The 16,811-nt window shown below is 40.6% G+C and overlaps 1 protein-coding gene across 8 annotated transcripts in view; it reads right to left on the bottom strand.

Annotated features, from left to right (window-relative positions):
* Positions 1–15,295, bottom strand: part of AIG1 (androgen induced 1) — a 264,454-nt gene extending 249,159 nt beyond the window's left edge. For 3 of the 8 annotated variants that reach the window (XM_061130350.1, XM_061130347.1, XM_061130352.1), the window contains exon 1: positions 15,088–15,295. In XM_061130350.1, the coding sequence (XP_060986333.1) occupies positions 15,088–15,228 (141 nt within the window). In that variant the 5' untranslated portion in view covers positions 15,229–15,295. Of the gene's footprint in view, positions 1–14,571; positions 14,966–15,087 lie in introns of those variants that run through there. The other 5 variants (XM_061130351.1, XM_061130346.1, XM_061130353.1 and 2 more) reach the window with 4 other exon arrangements.
* Positions 15,296–16,811: the final 1,516 nt, after the last annotated feature.

The following is a 16,811-nucleotide window of genomic DNA, read 5'->3' as shown; positions in this document are numbered from 1 at the left end:
TGCCCTGAAGCCAGGCCCCAGATAGAGAGCTTCACTGGCAACAGCACAGGTACCTGAAACCCCAAGAAAAGCCCATCTTTCCAGCCAGAGGAACTGGGAAAAGACCTTCTTACAAAGGGTTCTCCTGCTGCTTGTCTATAAGAAAGCTCCAATTGTGTAGGCTGCACAATGGCATGGGAGGCTAAAATTCTGAGAGGACTCCATCCTTCTGACCAGAGGAACCAAGAAAAAGAGCACGTGAGAGTTGTAGAGCGTGGGAGAACTCATGGAGAGAAGACAGATGAAAAGAAGCAATTCCTAAGTCTGTGTTATGAACTAACATAAGGCCTGGACCTGACCAGAACAAACCTAAAGAGGCTCAGCAGAGGTGTCAAGACATAAACTACCCTAGAGACCATTACACTAGATCTAGACTAACTCCTGAGCGGTATAAGCTCCAGTAAGATCCAAAAATCCTGGCATGGTATTTGAAATTTCAGCTGACATCAGAACCACTATGAGACAGAATATGAAGTTTGAACCTAAATTGATTGATTGCCTCCTAAACAATCAAACAGAAAACCATTTTCCAAAGGACATTAATCTGATCAATATTCAAGGCAAAAGACAATTAACAAATACTTATTCCAGGTTGGCAGAGATGTTGGAATTATCAAGCAAGGACTTTAGAGCAGCTCTTCAACAGTCGTCAATAAGGTAAAGGTGAACATTGTTTAAAAGAATAAAAGATAGAGATGCTTAATTGAGAAGTAGAAGCTATGAAGAAAAGAAATTTTAGAGCTGAAAAAGACAAAAGCTGAAATTTAAAAACTCACTGGATGTTTTTAGTAGCAGAATGTAGACAACAAAGGAAACAGTCACTGAATTTGGAGATAAATCAATAGAAAACACAGAACCTAAAGAACAGAGAGGAAAAAAAGATGGGGCGGCGGGGGGGAAACCCAAGTCCTCAGAAACCTGTGGGACAATAATCAAAACGTATGATCTTCATATCAATGGAGTCTGAGAAGAAGAAATAAAAGAGACAGATGGATGCAGAAAGAATATTTGAAGAAATAATGATTGAAAACTTTTCAAACTGGGTTAAAGATTGCAGATTCAAGAGGTTCAGTTACGTTTAGTTCAGTCGCTCAGTCGTGTCCGACTCTCTGCGACCCCACGAAACGCAGCACACCAGGCCTCCCTGTCCATCACCAACTCCCGGAGTCCACCCAAATCCATGTCCATTGAGTTGGTGATGCCATCCAACCATCTCATCCTCTGTCGTCCCCTTCTCCTCCTGCCCTCAAGCGTTCCCAGCATCAGGGTCTTTTCAAATCAGTCAGCTCTTCGCATCAGGTGGCCAAAGTACTGGCGTTTCAGCTTCAACATCAGTCCTTCCAATAAACACCCAGGACTGATCTCCATTAGGATGGACTGGTTGGATCTCCTTGCAGTCCAAGGGACTCTCAAGAGTCTTCTCCAACACCACAGTTCAAAAGCATCAATTCTGCAGTGTGCAGCTTTCTTTATAGTCCAACTCTCACGTCCATACACGCATGTTAGCCACTCAGTCATGTCCGACTCTTTGCGACGCCATGGACTAAACCCTCCAGGCTTCTCGGTCCATGGAATTCTCCAGGCAAGAATACTGGAATGGGTTGCCATTTCCTAATCCAGGGGATCTTTCCAACCCAGGGATCAAACCCGGGTCTCCCATGTTGCAGGCAGATTCTTTACCATCTGAGCTACCAGGGAAGCCCATACATGACTACTGGAAAAACCACAGCCTTGACTAGATGGATCTTCATTGACAAAGTAATGTCTCTGCTTTTCAATATGCTGTCTAGGTTGGTCATAACTTTCCTTCCAAGGAGTAAGTGTCTTTTAATTTCATGGCTGCAGTCACCATCTGCAGCGATTTTGGAGCCCAGAAAAATAAAGTGAGCCACTGTTTCCACTGTTTCCCATGAAGTGATGGGACCAGATGCCATGATCTTAGTTTTCTGAATGTTGAGTTTTAAGCCAACTTTTTCACTCTCCCCTTTCACTTTGATCAAGAGGCTCTTCAGCAAATCCCCAATAGGGTAAACTCATTAAAACATGGCCAGACACATTATAATCAAACTGTTGAAAATTAAAGATAAAGGGAAAAAACTTAAAGCAAGCCAAAGGAAAATAACCCATTACATTCAAGGGAGCAATGGTTTGGGTGACTGCAGACTTCACATCAGAAATCACAGAAGCCAGAAGACCGTGGCACAACATCTTTCAAGTGATAAAAGAACAATTAAATAGAATTTTATATCCAGTGAGAATATCTTTTGGGACTGAAAACAAAACTAGGTGGAACTCTCTGATTAAGGAAAACTAAAATATATAATTTGTTCCCAGTAGAAGCAATATTAAGGAGATACTAAAAAAAAATTCTCAGGCTTACAGGAAATGACATCAGAAAGAAATATGGACACAAGGGCTGAAAGAAGAACAATAGAAATGGTAAATATCTGGGTCAATAAACAGACTGTTTTGCCTAACCAAGTTATTTAAAACGTTTGACTTGAGAGCAAAACTTATAACACTGTCTGTGGATTTCTCAAGTTATATGGGTGTACTTAATATGACAACCAAGTGGGGAGAGTGAAGCTGTAAGGTTTGAATGTTTTAATTGAAATGGTAAACAGTTCACTCTAGAGTATGTAAAGTAAGTTGTGTGTTCAGTAATCCAAAGAACAGCAACTATAATAATACAAAGAGATGATCCAAATAGCCAATAGTGAAGTTAAAATGAATGCTAAAAAATAAACCAGTAGAAGGCAGGAAATGGGAAATGAGGGGAAAAAAGGGTAAGAAAAAGAAAATAATAAATGACAGATCTAAATCTAACCATTTCAATAATTAAATTAAATGTACGTGGTATCTACTAAAGTATAGAGATTATCAAATTAAATTTAAAAATAAGACTCAATATGTTGTCAACAAAACAATCCACTTGAAATATATCACTATAATCACCAGCCCAGGGGGGATGCATGAGACAAGTGCTCGGGCCTGGTGCACTGGGAAGACCCAGAGGAATCGGGTGGAGAGGGAGGTGGGAGGGGGGATCGGGATGGGGAATAACCTATGGCTGATTCATATCAATGTATGACAAAACCCACTGAAATGTTGTGAAGTAATTAGCCTCCAACTAATAAAAAAAAAATAAAATAAAAATAAATTAAAAAAATAAATATGTCACTATAGATAAAAAAGTAAAAGGATGAAAAAATATACAACCCAACATTTATCAAAAGAAAATCGGGAAAGTTATGTTAGTATCAGGCAAAGCAAACTTTGGAACAAGGAAAATTATCAAGGAAAAAGAAGAATATTTATAATCATGAAATAAATAATTCATCAAAATATACAGCATTGCTAAATGTGTATGTACTTAACAAAATATATGCCCCAAAATATGTGAAGTAAAACCGATAAAACTGAACAAGAAGTAGACAAACCCAAAACTACACTCAGAGACTTCAGGGTTCCTCTCTCAGGTAAAAAGAGAGTGAAAGTGAAGTCGCTCGTCGTGTCCGACTCTCTGCGACCCTGTGGACTGTAGCCCACCAGGCTCCTCCATCCACGGGATTCTCCAGGCAAGAATACTGGAGTGGGTTGCCATTTCCTCCTCCAGGGGATCTTTCCGACCCAGGGATCGAACTCAGGTCTCCTGCATTGCAGGCAGATGGTTTAACCTCTGAGCCACACAGAAAATCAGAAAGATATAGGGGACCCGATCAACATTATTCACTAACTTAATGTAATTGACATTCAAGTGTACATAGAATATTTAACATGACAGTCCATATTCTAGGCCATAAAAACAAACTTAACAAATTTAAAAAGAAGTGAAATCATGCAGAAAATGATTTCTGATCAGAATGAAATTAAACTAGAAAAATGACAGAAACATATCTGAGATATAGCCAAAAATGTATAAATTAAACAGCACGTGTTTAAATAACCCATTGTAAAATAGAAAGACTCTGGTGAGGGCAAGGGGTATATAGGAAACCTCCCTACATTCCCTCAATTTTGCTGTGAACCTAAAACTGCTCTAAAAAAAAGAAGTCTTAATAACTTTTTTAATTTCAAAGGAAATATTAAAATATTTTTAAATGAATGAGAATGAAAATAAAGTGTATTAAAATTTGTAAGATGAAACTAAAGCAGTATTAAATATTACAAAAGAAAAAGAACTCAATTTAATAAATAATCTGTTTCCACATTAGAAAACTAATAAAAGAAAAAACAATTAAACCCAAAACAAACAGAAGGGAGAAAGTAATAAAGTTTAAAAGCAGAAATCAGTGAAACTGAAAAAAAGAAAAACAATAGAACAAAGCCAATAAAACCAAAATTTGATCTTGGAAAAAATACACAAAACTGAGAAGTCCTTAGCCATACTAATGAAGAAAAAAGATACAGATTCCCAGTAACAGGAATGAACTTTGATTATCACTACAGACCCTAAAGACAATGAAAGAAAAGGAGAGAATGTCGATATTAGATGAAATGGATCAATTCCCTGAAAGATATAAACTACCACGTCTCAAAACAAATAACCTGGATAGTCCTATGTCTTGAAATCAACCAAATTGAATTTTCAACAAAGAAAACTTCAGGCTCAGTGATTTTCTCTTGTAAATTCTATCACAAATTTCAGGAGGAAGTAATACCAAATTTACTCAGTCTTCTTCCAGAACATCAAGGAGGAATAAGGCTAAACCATTGCAGTACTATCAAAGTCAGGCCAAAAAAAAAAAACCAAAAACCCCAAAACTACAGACAAATATTCCTCATTAACAGAGAGGTAAAATCAACAAAATGCAAGCAAATCAAATTCAGCAATATATAAAAAGGACAATATACCACAATCAAGTGCATTCACCCTGGGAAAGCAAGATCAACTTAATGTCCAAAAATCAATCAATGTTAAGAGGAAAAAAGTCATATGAACATATCAATAGATGCAGTTAAAGTCACATGACAAAATTCAACATCCATTTATGATATTTTTTAAAAAAGCTTCTCAGTAAACAAGAAATAGAAGGAATTGTGCTCAAAGTGATAAAGGGGGTATGCAAAAAATCTATAGCTAATATTATACTTAAGTGCAAAAAATGTCCCCCTAAAAGTGAAATGACAAGACTATCCACTCTCAATGCATATGATAAATATCATATTAGAAGTCTTAAACCAGGCAATAAAACATGAAAAAGAAATAAAAGGCATGATGATTAGAAAGGAAGAAAACTGTCCCTATTAGCGGATGATATGATTGTCTACATTAAAAAAAAAAAAAACTCCCAAGAAATTCACAACAAAGCTCATAGAATGAATAAGTAAGTTAGCAAAGTCACAGGATATAAGGTCAGTATGTAAAAATCAATTATATCTCTATATACTAACGATAAACAACCAGAAAGTAAAATTTAACAAAAGAATACTATTTGTTTCACTAAAGAGGATATACACATGGCAAGTAAGACAGGAAAAGATGTTCAAGATTATTAGCCACTTGAGAAATGCAAATTATAACCACAATGAGAGGGCACTACACATCAGTTAAAATGGCCAAAATTTCAAAATATTGACACCACCATATAACTGGCAAGATGCGGGGAAACTGTATCACTCGCACATTGCTGGTGGAAATGTAAAATGGTATAGCTATTCTGTGGTCCTGGATAGTTTCTTTTAAAACTAAAATTGCAGCCATGATAAAACCCAGAAATTGCCCTCTTGGACATGTATGCCAAAGAAATAAAAACTTATGTTCACACAAAAACCTGTACATGAGTGTTCATAGCAGCTTTATTCATAATAGCTCGAAAGTAGAAACAAGCCAGATTACTTTCAATGGATGAATGATTAAAGAAAGTGTGGTGCACCCATACCATGACAAACTCATGGTAAGGTGAAAATATTGCCTTAGCTGAAAAAGCATTTAATATGCACAACCTATCAAACATCATAGCTGAGCCTAGCCTGCCTTAAACGTGCTCACGATACTTACATTAGCCTACAGTTGGGAAATAAGCTAACCCAAAGCTTATTTTATAATAAAGTGTTGAACGTCTCATGTAATTTATTGGATAATCTTCTGAAAGTGAAAAATTGAATGGCTGTGTGGATACAGAATGGTTTTAAGTGTATCAGTTGTTTGCCTTCCTGATCCCATGGCTGACGGGGAGCTAAGGCTTGCTAGCTACCCTGCCCAGCATCACAAGAGCATATCGTACTACGTATCACTAACCCAGGAAGAGATCAAAACTGACAACTGGAATTACAATTTCTACTGAATGTGTAACATCTCATTTAATCTTGCACGCATCCTTTGAGAAAGGCACAATCCCATGTTTATAAACAAAGCAAGGGTCAGCATAGTAAAGCATCTTGCCCTGGCTTCTGCTGTCAACGCAGACAGGACGTGAATGCTGGCTTCCTGACTCTGCTCCTAGATGTTAACTACCTGCGTCCTGTCCCAACCAACGCAGGGCTCTGAGCCCCTCAGGCTTGCTTGTATTTCCAAGTGGCCTCACATCCAGAATGGAGGGGTTCACATCCAGAATGGCAGGGTTCACATCCAGAATGGTGGGGTTCACATCCAGAATGGTGGGGTTCACATCCAGAATGGTGGGATTCACGCTGGTGATATCCACCTCTGTATGAGTGTTCCTTTCCTTTCTTCCCTTTTGCTTAAGCAAACGAAGCTGCTAGAGGAGAGTCTGAGCCCTTGATCACCCATAACTGCTCACTTGTAAGTAAAATGAGGGCTTCCTTTGCGGCTCAGCTGGTAAAGAACCTGCCAACAATGCGGGAGACCTGGGTTCAATCCCTGGGTTGGGAAGATCCCCTGGAGAAGGGAACAGCTACCCATTCCAGTATTCTGGCCTGGAGAATTCCATGGACTGTATAGTCCATGGGGTCACAAAGAGTCGGACACGACTGAGCAACTTTCACTTTCACTGAATGTGCAATGCTTTCATACCATCAAAAAACCATAAAGTTGAACCAATGTAAATTGGGGACTGTCTCTACTAACAAAATGTAAAGATAGCTCCAGAGAGCGAGAAAATGTTCGCAAATTACATATTTGACAAAGAACTTCTATTTAGCATACACAAAAACCCTCTAAGCTTAACAATAATAAAACAATTTTTTCTTAAAATGGGCAAAAGATTTGAACAAGTACTTGGAAAGAAGATATATATATGATAAGGATGTACAGAAAAGAGGCTTAACATCATTAGTCATGTGGTGGTGGTAGTGGAGTCGCTCAGTTGTGTCCGACTCTTTGCGACCCCATAGACTGTAGCCCACCAGGCTCCGCCGTCCATGGGATTTTTCCAGGCAAGAGTACTGGAGTGGGCTGCCATTTCCTTCACCACGGGATGTTCCCGACCCAGGGATCGAACCCAGGTCTCCCGCATTGTAGACAGATGCTTTACTGTCTGAGCCACCAGGGAAGTCCCCAGGAAGATGCAAATTAAAGCCACAATGAGATAACACTGCACACCAATTAGAACAGCTAAAGTAGAAGACATCTGACAAGGCCATACACAGACGAGGACACAGAGCAACGGGAACTCTCATAAACTGCTGAAGGCAGTGCAACAGGACGCAACCACTCTGGAAAACGTTTGGCAGTTTCTCATCAAGCTACACATATCATTGCTTTATAACCAAGTGACTCCACTCCCAGAAAAAATGAAAACTCATGTTCATACAAAACTTGCGCAAATATTTATAGCAGCTTTTCTTACAATCACTCCAAACTAGGGGGAAAAAACTCAAATGCACTTCAGTTTATCAGTGAATCAACAAAGCAATATATCAATGCCATGAAATACTACTCAGCATTAAAATGGAACAAACTATGGATACACACAGCAATGTGAATGAATCTGAAATGCATTATGCTAAATGAAAAGAGCCAGATTCAAAGGCTATATACCATATGCTTTATATATGTTTATATATATGTGTGTGTATTTCTAGAAAAAGCAAAACTATAAGGATAGAAAAAAAAAAAAAACCTGTGGTTGTTAAGATTCAGGAGGAGGGTTTGACTATAAGGGGGTATCACAGGAAAATATTTTAATATTTTTAAGTGATTGTGGTGGTGACTACATGATCCCCAGGTGGCTCAATGGTCCACCTGCCAAGGCAGGAGCCACAGGAGACATGGGTTCAACCTCTGGGTTGGGAAGATTCCCTGGAAGAGGAAATGGCAACCCACTCCAGTATTCTTGGTGGGATAATCCCATAAACAGAGGAGACTGGTGGGCTACAGTCTATGGGGTTGCAAAGAGTTGAACACGACTGAACAAGCACGCAGGCTATGGAATTCTATGCAACAGAATTGTACAAATTTTCTGGAATTCTTTGTGTTGATTTTAAATTAAATTGTTAAGTTATAACACATCCTGACAGGTCTAAATATAAAGTCAACACGAAGGGGCTAAACTATTATCTCAATGAGTTTTTAGAATTTCATGCTTCTAAAGCATTGTCTTGAACACATGCCATTTGCTCAAGATTCAAAATGACAGCATTCTTGCCACCTGGTGAATTCCAGCAATTTCTCTGGTGATTCTCCATCAGCCTATTTGACCCAGCCTACCGAAGCAGCATCCCATATCTTGCTGGCCTCCATGATGGATCTGCTCCAGGGGTCTTCTCATGTGCATCGAGAGAGCCCTGCACTCACTCTCCTCTGGCAGGACTACCAGGCAGAGGAGACAGGGGCCCTTTAACTGTCTAGCCACAGACTGCTAGACACAAAGCTATGCTGTTATGGAATCCTAAGCAGTAAGATTTTTCCAAGTGTGCTTGGATCACGGGAATATCTGATTCAATATGGAAAACTGTACTATTGTTCACACTTCCACAGAAACATGTGACATTTCAGGGGAACACAGAGAAACAAATGAAAGCCTCAAGAGCAGCTACCAATTTTGCTAAATGTTATACCAGACACGGGGAATGGCAGAGATGGGAAAAGAAGTGACCTCAGCATGGTCAGATGACTCTGTAATTTCAATAACATTTGCAACTAAGAAAGGGAATGAGTGATTATATCATCAACTATTTCCCCGACTCTGACAAACCCAGGCCCCTATTTTATGTTTGATCCAAAAGAAACACTTTGAAAGAGAGGGAAGAGAACTCTGTACAAAGTATCCTACTCAAAATTCTTCCCCCAGGTTAGGAAAAAGCATTCTTTAATCCTTGACGTTTATATGCATTTAGGGTCAAGTCTGATTGCACTGAAAAAAAAAAAATTGCAGTTTCACCCTCTTCGTATAATATTGAACAAAACAAACCTGCCTAATTTTGTTCAGACTACTCAATGAACTACTGGCCTTCAGATGGCACTCCGTGGTTTTGACTGGCAAAGCTAAATATCATAGTTACATAATGGTATATAGACTCTCCTCTCAAGATATTTTATTTCCTATTTGAAATTAAGCCATGGACTACAGTCAAGAATATTTTCTTACAAGTATATAAGAAAATGTAAGACAAACTCAAATGCATCCTTTAGTATACTTATGCTGTTTATTCTCCCTTTTAAATATTTTTAAAGGTCAAAAATTTTTAGCATGTCTAAAAGAAAAAAATGTATCCTCCAGGTATACTTGACCATTTCCTGTTCTTTGAACACCCCCAAGCTTTCCCACATCTGAGCTCTTATTTATCCTGCTCACTCTGTGGTTTTCTTAAATTCTTTTGCAAAACAGATTTAGATAACAAAAATAAGTACCCAGATTGTATTACCTCAAACCTCTGCAAAAATGCCTTCACCCAGTCAAAACAGAAGACCATGCCTTTGGCTTTCATAAAATTATAATATTAAAAAAAATAAACTATAAGAATATTTCCATAGATAATCTGCTAGAAAATAATCAAAGGCATTATCTGCTATGCTACCCAAGGTTATTTATATGACTAGCTGAGTGGTAAAGAACCTTGCAAAGTCAGTTGTCTGGAAAGAATTCTATTTTTCCTGATAAACTGTTATGCTTCCTTTATTCCAACAGTAGAGACAATGCAATCAAACATGTATTCTTTTTCACTTGGTTTCCCTGAAGATTAGCCAAATTTGTTTCTCAGTTGCAACAAACAACCTGTCCTTGATGCCAAATACATATTTTTCTCTTTCTCTTAAAGTTGGCATTTTTTTTACAACAGCGTTTTAACCATGTCACAATAAAAGTGACATAATTAAATATATTTTGAAGTATGCTTAAATGTTTTAAATACAGTAGGCAGAATTAATATATGAAGGCTGTTTTCTACAAGTTATTCCATAGTAAATGCAAAACAGAAACAGTGTGGCCTAGAGCAGTATTTTTCAAACTGGAATGTGCAAAAGAATCACAGAATGATCTTATTAACAGGTAAATGCTTATTCAGAAAGACTGGGGTAGAGCCGGAGGTTCCACATTTCTAGGAGGGTCCCAGATAAAATCACTTCTGGTCCTCAGACCACACTTCGAGGAGGTAGGGCCTCACCAATATTCTGCCTGTGCATGAATGGAAAGTCAGTACAGGAGAAATGAGTAGAATGGACCCCTAAGACATGACGGGGCTTCCCAGGTGGTTCAGTGAGAAAGAATCCACCCGCCACTGCAACAGACGCAGCAGGTATGGGTTTGATCCCTAGGTCAGGTAGATCCCCTGGAGTAGGAAATGGCAAACCCACTCCAGTATTCTTAGTCCACCGGGTCACAAAGAGTTGGACACAACTGAGCAAGCACACACCCAAGACATGATAACCCTCCAAACGGTGAGAACCAAGAACTAGAGCAAATGGGATCAGATCATCACATTTCTGTTTCAATTTTTAAAAATCAAAGCGTCTTAAATCCAAAGTATATAATAATTTTTTATAACAAATGCCCAGTTCATGTTTTTCAAAGAAGTGGATTCTCATTCATGGTTTAGACATTCTATCATATAGAACTCAATAAAATTCTGATTGATATATTTCCAAAAATCCACAGTATTTTGAATGGTTATAGGAGGACACACACGGAAAGAATACTTACTGAACACGTGGAAAGATTCCATCTATTCAGATGTTTACTAACCACTCCCCCCACCCCCGCTCCCATTGTATTCCAGTACTACTCTGAGCCTCACCATCTGGTTTCTCTTTTCTTTTATTTATGTTGGTTTGATTCTGATTCTTCATTTCTATCATGTGGAGGGTCAATTATTATATAACTTGGGAAATTTCTTGATTAGTGAATAAGTGAATGAATCTACATCATTTGGAGAAAATTCATCAGCTGTAATACTGGTTAAGAAAATATATGAAGAGTAGTCAGTTCAATATTTTTTTCTTTCCAGTTTATTTCCAGTTAAGAGTATTCCTCCTTGCATGGCATGTTGCACAATGATAATTCCTAAAATACTTCACAGTAAAGAAAAGGCCTAGCTTTTCCGAAGCTTTTCCACTTTTACAGATTCTCATATTGCCCGTTGTCACATGTATGTCTCCCCAGCGCAGTTTCATGAATGTAGAAGGGAAAAACCTGTATTTTGGTTAAAACTAAAATTAACCAGTTGTCTAATATACATAAAGAACTATTTAAGTCACCGCATAAGTACAATAACATTTAAGGCTTTTTTTAGGTCACAGACTTTAGAGCCAAGTGTATGAGCTTTCTATTGCTGCTGCAACAAATTACCCTAAGTTTAGTGGTTTAAATGCAGATTTATTCTTTTATGGTTCTGGAGGTCAGAAGTCCAAAATGGGTTTCACAGGACTAAAATCAGGGTGTCAGCAGAGCTGTGTTCCTTCTGGTGTCTCTGGGACAGAGGTAATTTCCTTGCCCTTTACAGCCTGTAGACACCTCCCACATTCCTTGGCTCTTGGCCCCTTCCTCTATCTTCAAAGCCAGCAATGTTGTATCTCTCTGTGACTTTCTTCCACTGTCACATCTTCCTCCAACTCATTCATCTCTTCTGCCTCCCTTCACTCTTAAGAAACCTTGCAGTAACGTAGATAAACTGAGCAAATCTCCCTTTGAAGGTCAGTTGATTAGGAATCTTAATTCTTTTGCCATGTAACTCACATATTTACAGGAAGGATTAGGATGCAGACTCTTTTTTTTTTTTGGGGGGGGGGTGGTCTATTATTCTGCCTGTCATGCCAAGTGTTCCATTTCCATTTACTAACTTGAATTTTCCTGAAGCATGTTTAGTTCTCTCACTGTTCCTTGATTCTAGGAAACGAAGCTCTCAGGGAGTAACGATAACAGGGTAAGATTACTGATAGCAATAACATGCATTTCAGTTTTTAACCACGAGCTCTGATTCTATTGGGATGACTCCCATACTCAAAGAAAGATACAGATATGGCTGGAATGACCACTGCTACATAACCATATTCTCCCAGATCCATGTTGCCTGAAATTTCTGAGCTACTGATGCCACACATCATGGAATCAGAGTGTGACCACCAGGACAAATGTCTTGATTCTCTGTGATCTAAGTTGGCTACAAAAAGGACCTTTTCCTTGAAGTTTTAAGAAGCTAAATCTTCTTCCAAAACTGCTTTAATGAGTTTAGAATCATTAAAAATGTCCAAAGCACTGAAGTAATAATGTTTATTATTTTCTTAAACACACAAAAAAAATGGGAAATTAAAAAAGTAAGTTATAGTAGCCTAACCTTTTCATGCCATTACTAAGGATTGACAGGCTGGTTGTTTAAACAGCTGTACAATGCTTAAGCGCCAAAGACTCTAAATCTCTAATAACAAAAAGAGTAACACTTTGCATGAGTGTTTCTTTGAATATATTCTAGATTATACTTTCTCACAGGAACCCTCGACTAAGGATTTATTATATTTCAATCCAAAGCCACAGAGATAAGAGTTCGAATGATTGGCTGAAGGCCCTATGCAAACTGAATCTAAACGTGAAACAAAGTAAAAGTTTCAATTTTGAATTCATGGCCTGAATTCTCATAGACCAAAACATGTTTGTGGTGATTATCATTATTTAAAACAGGCAGGTCCAATCGCCAAATGCTAAAATACAAACTGTATGACAGTTTAAGCAGAGTCAGATGGGCTCTACTAAAGTTTCATGTCACACAAAGGTTGTGAGAGATATATTGTTTCTTGTGAGTCTTCTGTAACACACAGTGTGAGAAGCTGTCATCTCTTGCGCGGGTTAATGACACCCTCAATATCTACCCCTCTCACCGGCTGATCTTCTCTCCTGTGCCCTCAAAATTACATCTAACACTTCTGAGAACTGTTCACAGCTCCTATGGTTCTGGTGGGGTTTTCATCAGTGTATCAACTCAATGCAGTTCCTTGGGCCAGCTCTAAGCGAGATCAAGAACAGGATAAGGTAGTGATCCGACAGATTTTCTTCATACAGCCAGCAAAAAAGAATTCTGAAAATCTTTGCACGTATTTTTAAATAACATCTAAATGTTTTTAACCTAAGTTTGCACAGTTGAAAGGGGACATGATTTCTAATGCTCTGGTCCATATTTATTAGAACCTCAGGACTGCACGTTTCACTGAGTCTATGGAAAATTAGAAAAGGTAGGGCCCGTGGATGAGCTAATCAACCCAAAACCACTTTCTGTCGAGACAAGTCTGACTTCGTTTTTCAAGCAAATACGAAGATAGTTCTAGTGACGCCAGTCTATCTTCTGAAAGCTAAAAGGAACAGATAAATACAGCACAGAACCTTGTCACGTGCTTGGGCCTTGGATGAATGGGGCAGAAGAAAGGAGAACTAGCAGGCAATAGCCATGTTCAGAGGCAGACCAGTTTCAAGAAAGAGCTGGAAGTTGAGGAACTGAAAATTGAAACCCCTGATACACTATGTCCTGAGCAGTCCTGGTGCCCAGTTTGGAGAGTGCTGAGAAAAAAATGACTTACTCTCAGAACGTATCTAACAAGACACAGATTTAAAATGGTATTTCTACACAAAACTCCCGCTGACTGCATTTCTCTCAAGGATCCTCAGCTTTTGGAAGTATCTCAAAACAGGTATCAAGTTCTCTTCATCAAAATGAAGGGTCAACAACAAGAGATTACAATCTCGTTTGTGCAGCTAACCTGTGTAGCTAGTTCTGGCGACCGATTACTGGGTTCTACATTTTCTCTAGTCCTTAGAACTTCTCGCTTTTGTTTTCTCTGTTCGTAACTTGACCGTCTTTTAGTGTGCGTTTGAGCTCGTCTTAGTCACCTGTCACCTTGAAGTTCCTAGGTTCCACCCCATGTCCTTATTGAGTCTTATGCTCAGGTTGATTCTCTGGCTCTTTTAGTGCCAGAAGTGGTAAGCTGTTGGGGGGGAAAAAAAAAAAAAGGGAACAAACGACAACTTCCAAGGCCATGATGTTATGCCAACAGAGGAGCTGCTTATGCAAACTACTGTGTACTTTTACACGGTAAGATAGGCAGAAGTGTAGCGTCACACCAAGAATACGTTTGGAAAATCTTTCTCTTCTAACGTTTCTGAGGACAAAGTTTGGAAGAAAATTAGTGACAAGGGGCAAAAAGACAGATACAAGGAAGACAACTTTATTGGGCGATTTCTCTTCTTTCTGAGGAGCTTTCTCTTCTTTGTGAGGAGGACTCTGGTCCTTTCAGAGGAAGCTCCAAGTCATTCGAAGATATCCAGTGTCTTCCAGGTGCTGCAAACTGATCCCACGGTGGGTGCTCTGGAGAGCATCCTGGGGGTCGAAGGGGTCTCAGGCCGCTCCTCATCAAGGTCGTCCGATCCATTTGCTAAGAGGAGACTCTTCCCAAGGCACCTCTTAGAAGCAGGTGTGTGTTCCCCTCCAAAGAGCCCACCACCTGGCTGCGACCCATCTGCGCTCGTGCCCCAGCTAACAGGTAACGCTGGGTGCTGCCGAAGGTGCTGCTGCGGGGGGCAGCGGGGCCTTTGAGACGCAGTCACTGGGGAAGAAGCGAGAACGCGGCTGGATGCCGGCGGCACGCGCGCAGATGCCGGCGCACCCACAAACACACGCCGGTTCCGGGTGCGGGGAGGACGGGGCAGGGGCGGGGGGCGGCCTTACCAGATCAATGAACGTCAGGAATTTCCAGCTCCCTCCGTAGGTCTGATGCGAGGGCATTTCGATGGCCTTGTAGTTGCAGAGGATAGAGCAGTAGGACAGCAGGATGGCCACCCGCAGCACCTGGCAGGGGACAAGCGCCATGTTCGCCAAAGGCCTGGGCGGCGGGGAGGGCGGCGCCGGGCGCGGGCGGGCGCCGTGGGAACCCCGGGCGGGGCGGGCCGGGAGGAGGCGGCGCGCGCCCCGCGGGACCGGCGCGAGCGCGAGCGCGCGGGCCACCGCGCGGGCGGGGCGGCGTGTGCGGGCTCCGGCGGCGGCCGGGCGGGCGGCGTGGCGTCAGCTCTTTCGTCATCTCCGTCATCCTGCTGCTGCCTTCGCCAGCCCCGGAGACCCGGCCGGGGGCACCCCCTCGGAGTCCCGGGAGCGGGTGGGCGGCCTCCGAGGGCGGCCGGGGCTCGGGGAGCGCGCACGCGGCCCTGGGAACCGCGGCCCGCGGCGTCTGCCGGGCGTCTGCCGGGCTGCCCGGGCGCGGGGCCGGGCACCGGGGCCTGGAAACCGGCTTTGGAGGGAGGGGACCCCAGTGTGGACCAAAGGTCCGGCTCGGGGACTTGCTGACCGAGTGGCACCGTCGGAGGCGTGCACGTGGGGTGTAAACCCTCGCGCACCGCGCATCCCACCCGCCCCCTGTGACTTGCTTGCGTTTGGACCCAGATGGAATTTTAGTGTTAGACTACCGTTAATGATTGTGAAATTCCCTTGTTAACTCTATTCCAGTGGGGAGACTGCCCTGCACTTTTCCACTGAAGGTTTATATTAATAAATAGCCTGTCAATATATAGCAAGACAGACTGGACAAAACGTTTATAAATAAAGTGTTATAAAGCAAGCATTGTCAGACAACAGTTTATGCATTAAGGGCAAATCATACTGAGTCTGGATGTAAAATTCCTGTATGTAATTTAATACTAATCTTATGAGAATTAAACTGGTTTTGCCCTTTTCCTTATTTATTTTCTCTTATGCTACAATGCCAGGTCTTAATAGAAGGAAAATAAATATAAACTGGATTTCCTCCGCCTTCCAGTAAATGCTGTCACACTGAAGTTGCTTCAGTCCGTGGGCAGCGTCACATTTCAGCTAACCAGATGCAGCGGCAGATTATGAAAAGACAACATAGGTATTTCCTGTTGGTACATTTAAAACAGGTGTCCTCTGCAAATAGTCTCTGAGTCAGAGAATGTGGAGTCTGGGCAGGGTGAGCAGAGTGCTGGAGGTGAAGTAGCAACTCATGAATATCTTCCTGAATTTTTCCAACCGAGCTCTTAACCAAAATAGAGAAACCCAGTATATATTTTTAATTGGCCTTATAATTACGTTAATAGAAATTATAGTGTCCCCCAAATCAAGATAATTCCAGGAAGATTCTACTAGCATAAAACTATTCATTATTGACAAAGCCTGATTAGATCTTCATGTAGAAGTTGGGTGCATTTTTTAAAAATTGTGTGTCCACGTGCCATGGTCATAAAATTGCAAAATTAAAAAGCAGATCTACTGAAAATCTAAGTAAGTCCCTAATAAAGATTTTTAATCACTATAAATACACTGTAATGACTGCATATTTAGTTGAGAAAGCCACTTATCAGGGATTATTTGTAGCTCAAAAACAAAAGAAATCACCCTTTGGCAAAATAATGTTTATATTTGTTCACATACATTTGTTTATT

The sequence above is a fragment of the Dama dama genome, chromosome 26 (assembly GCF_033118175.1).
Source record: "Dama dama isolate Ldn47 chromosome 26, ASM3311817v1, whole genome shotgun sequence".
Taxonomy (NCBI): domain Eukaryota; kingdom Metazoa; phylum Chordata; class Mammalia; order Artiodactyla; family Cervidae; genus Dama; species Dama dama.
The sequence above is the reverse complement of the archived record's forward strand: the minus strand, read 5'-3'. Positions and strand labels throughout refer to the sequence as shown.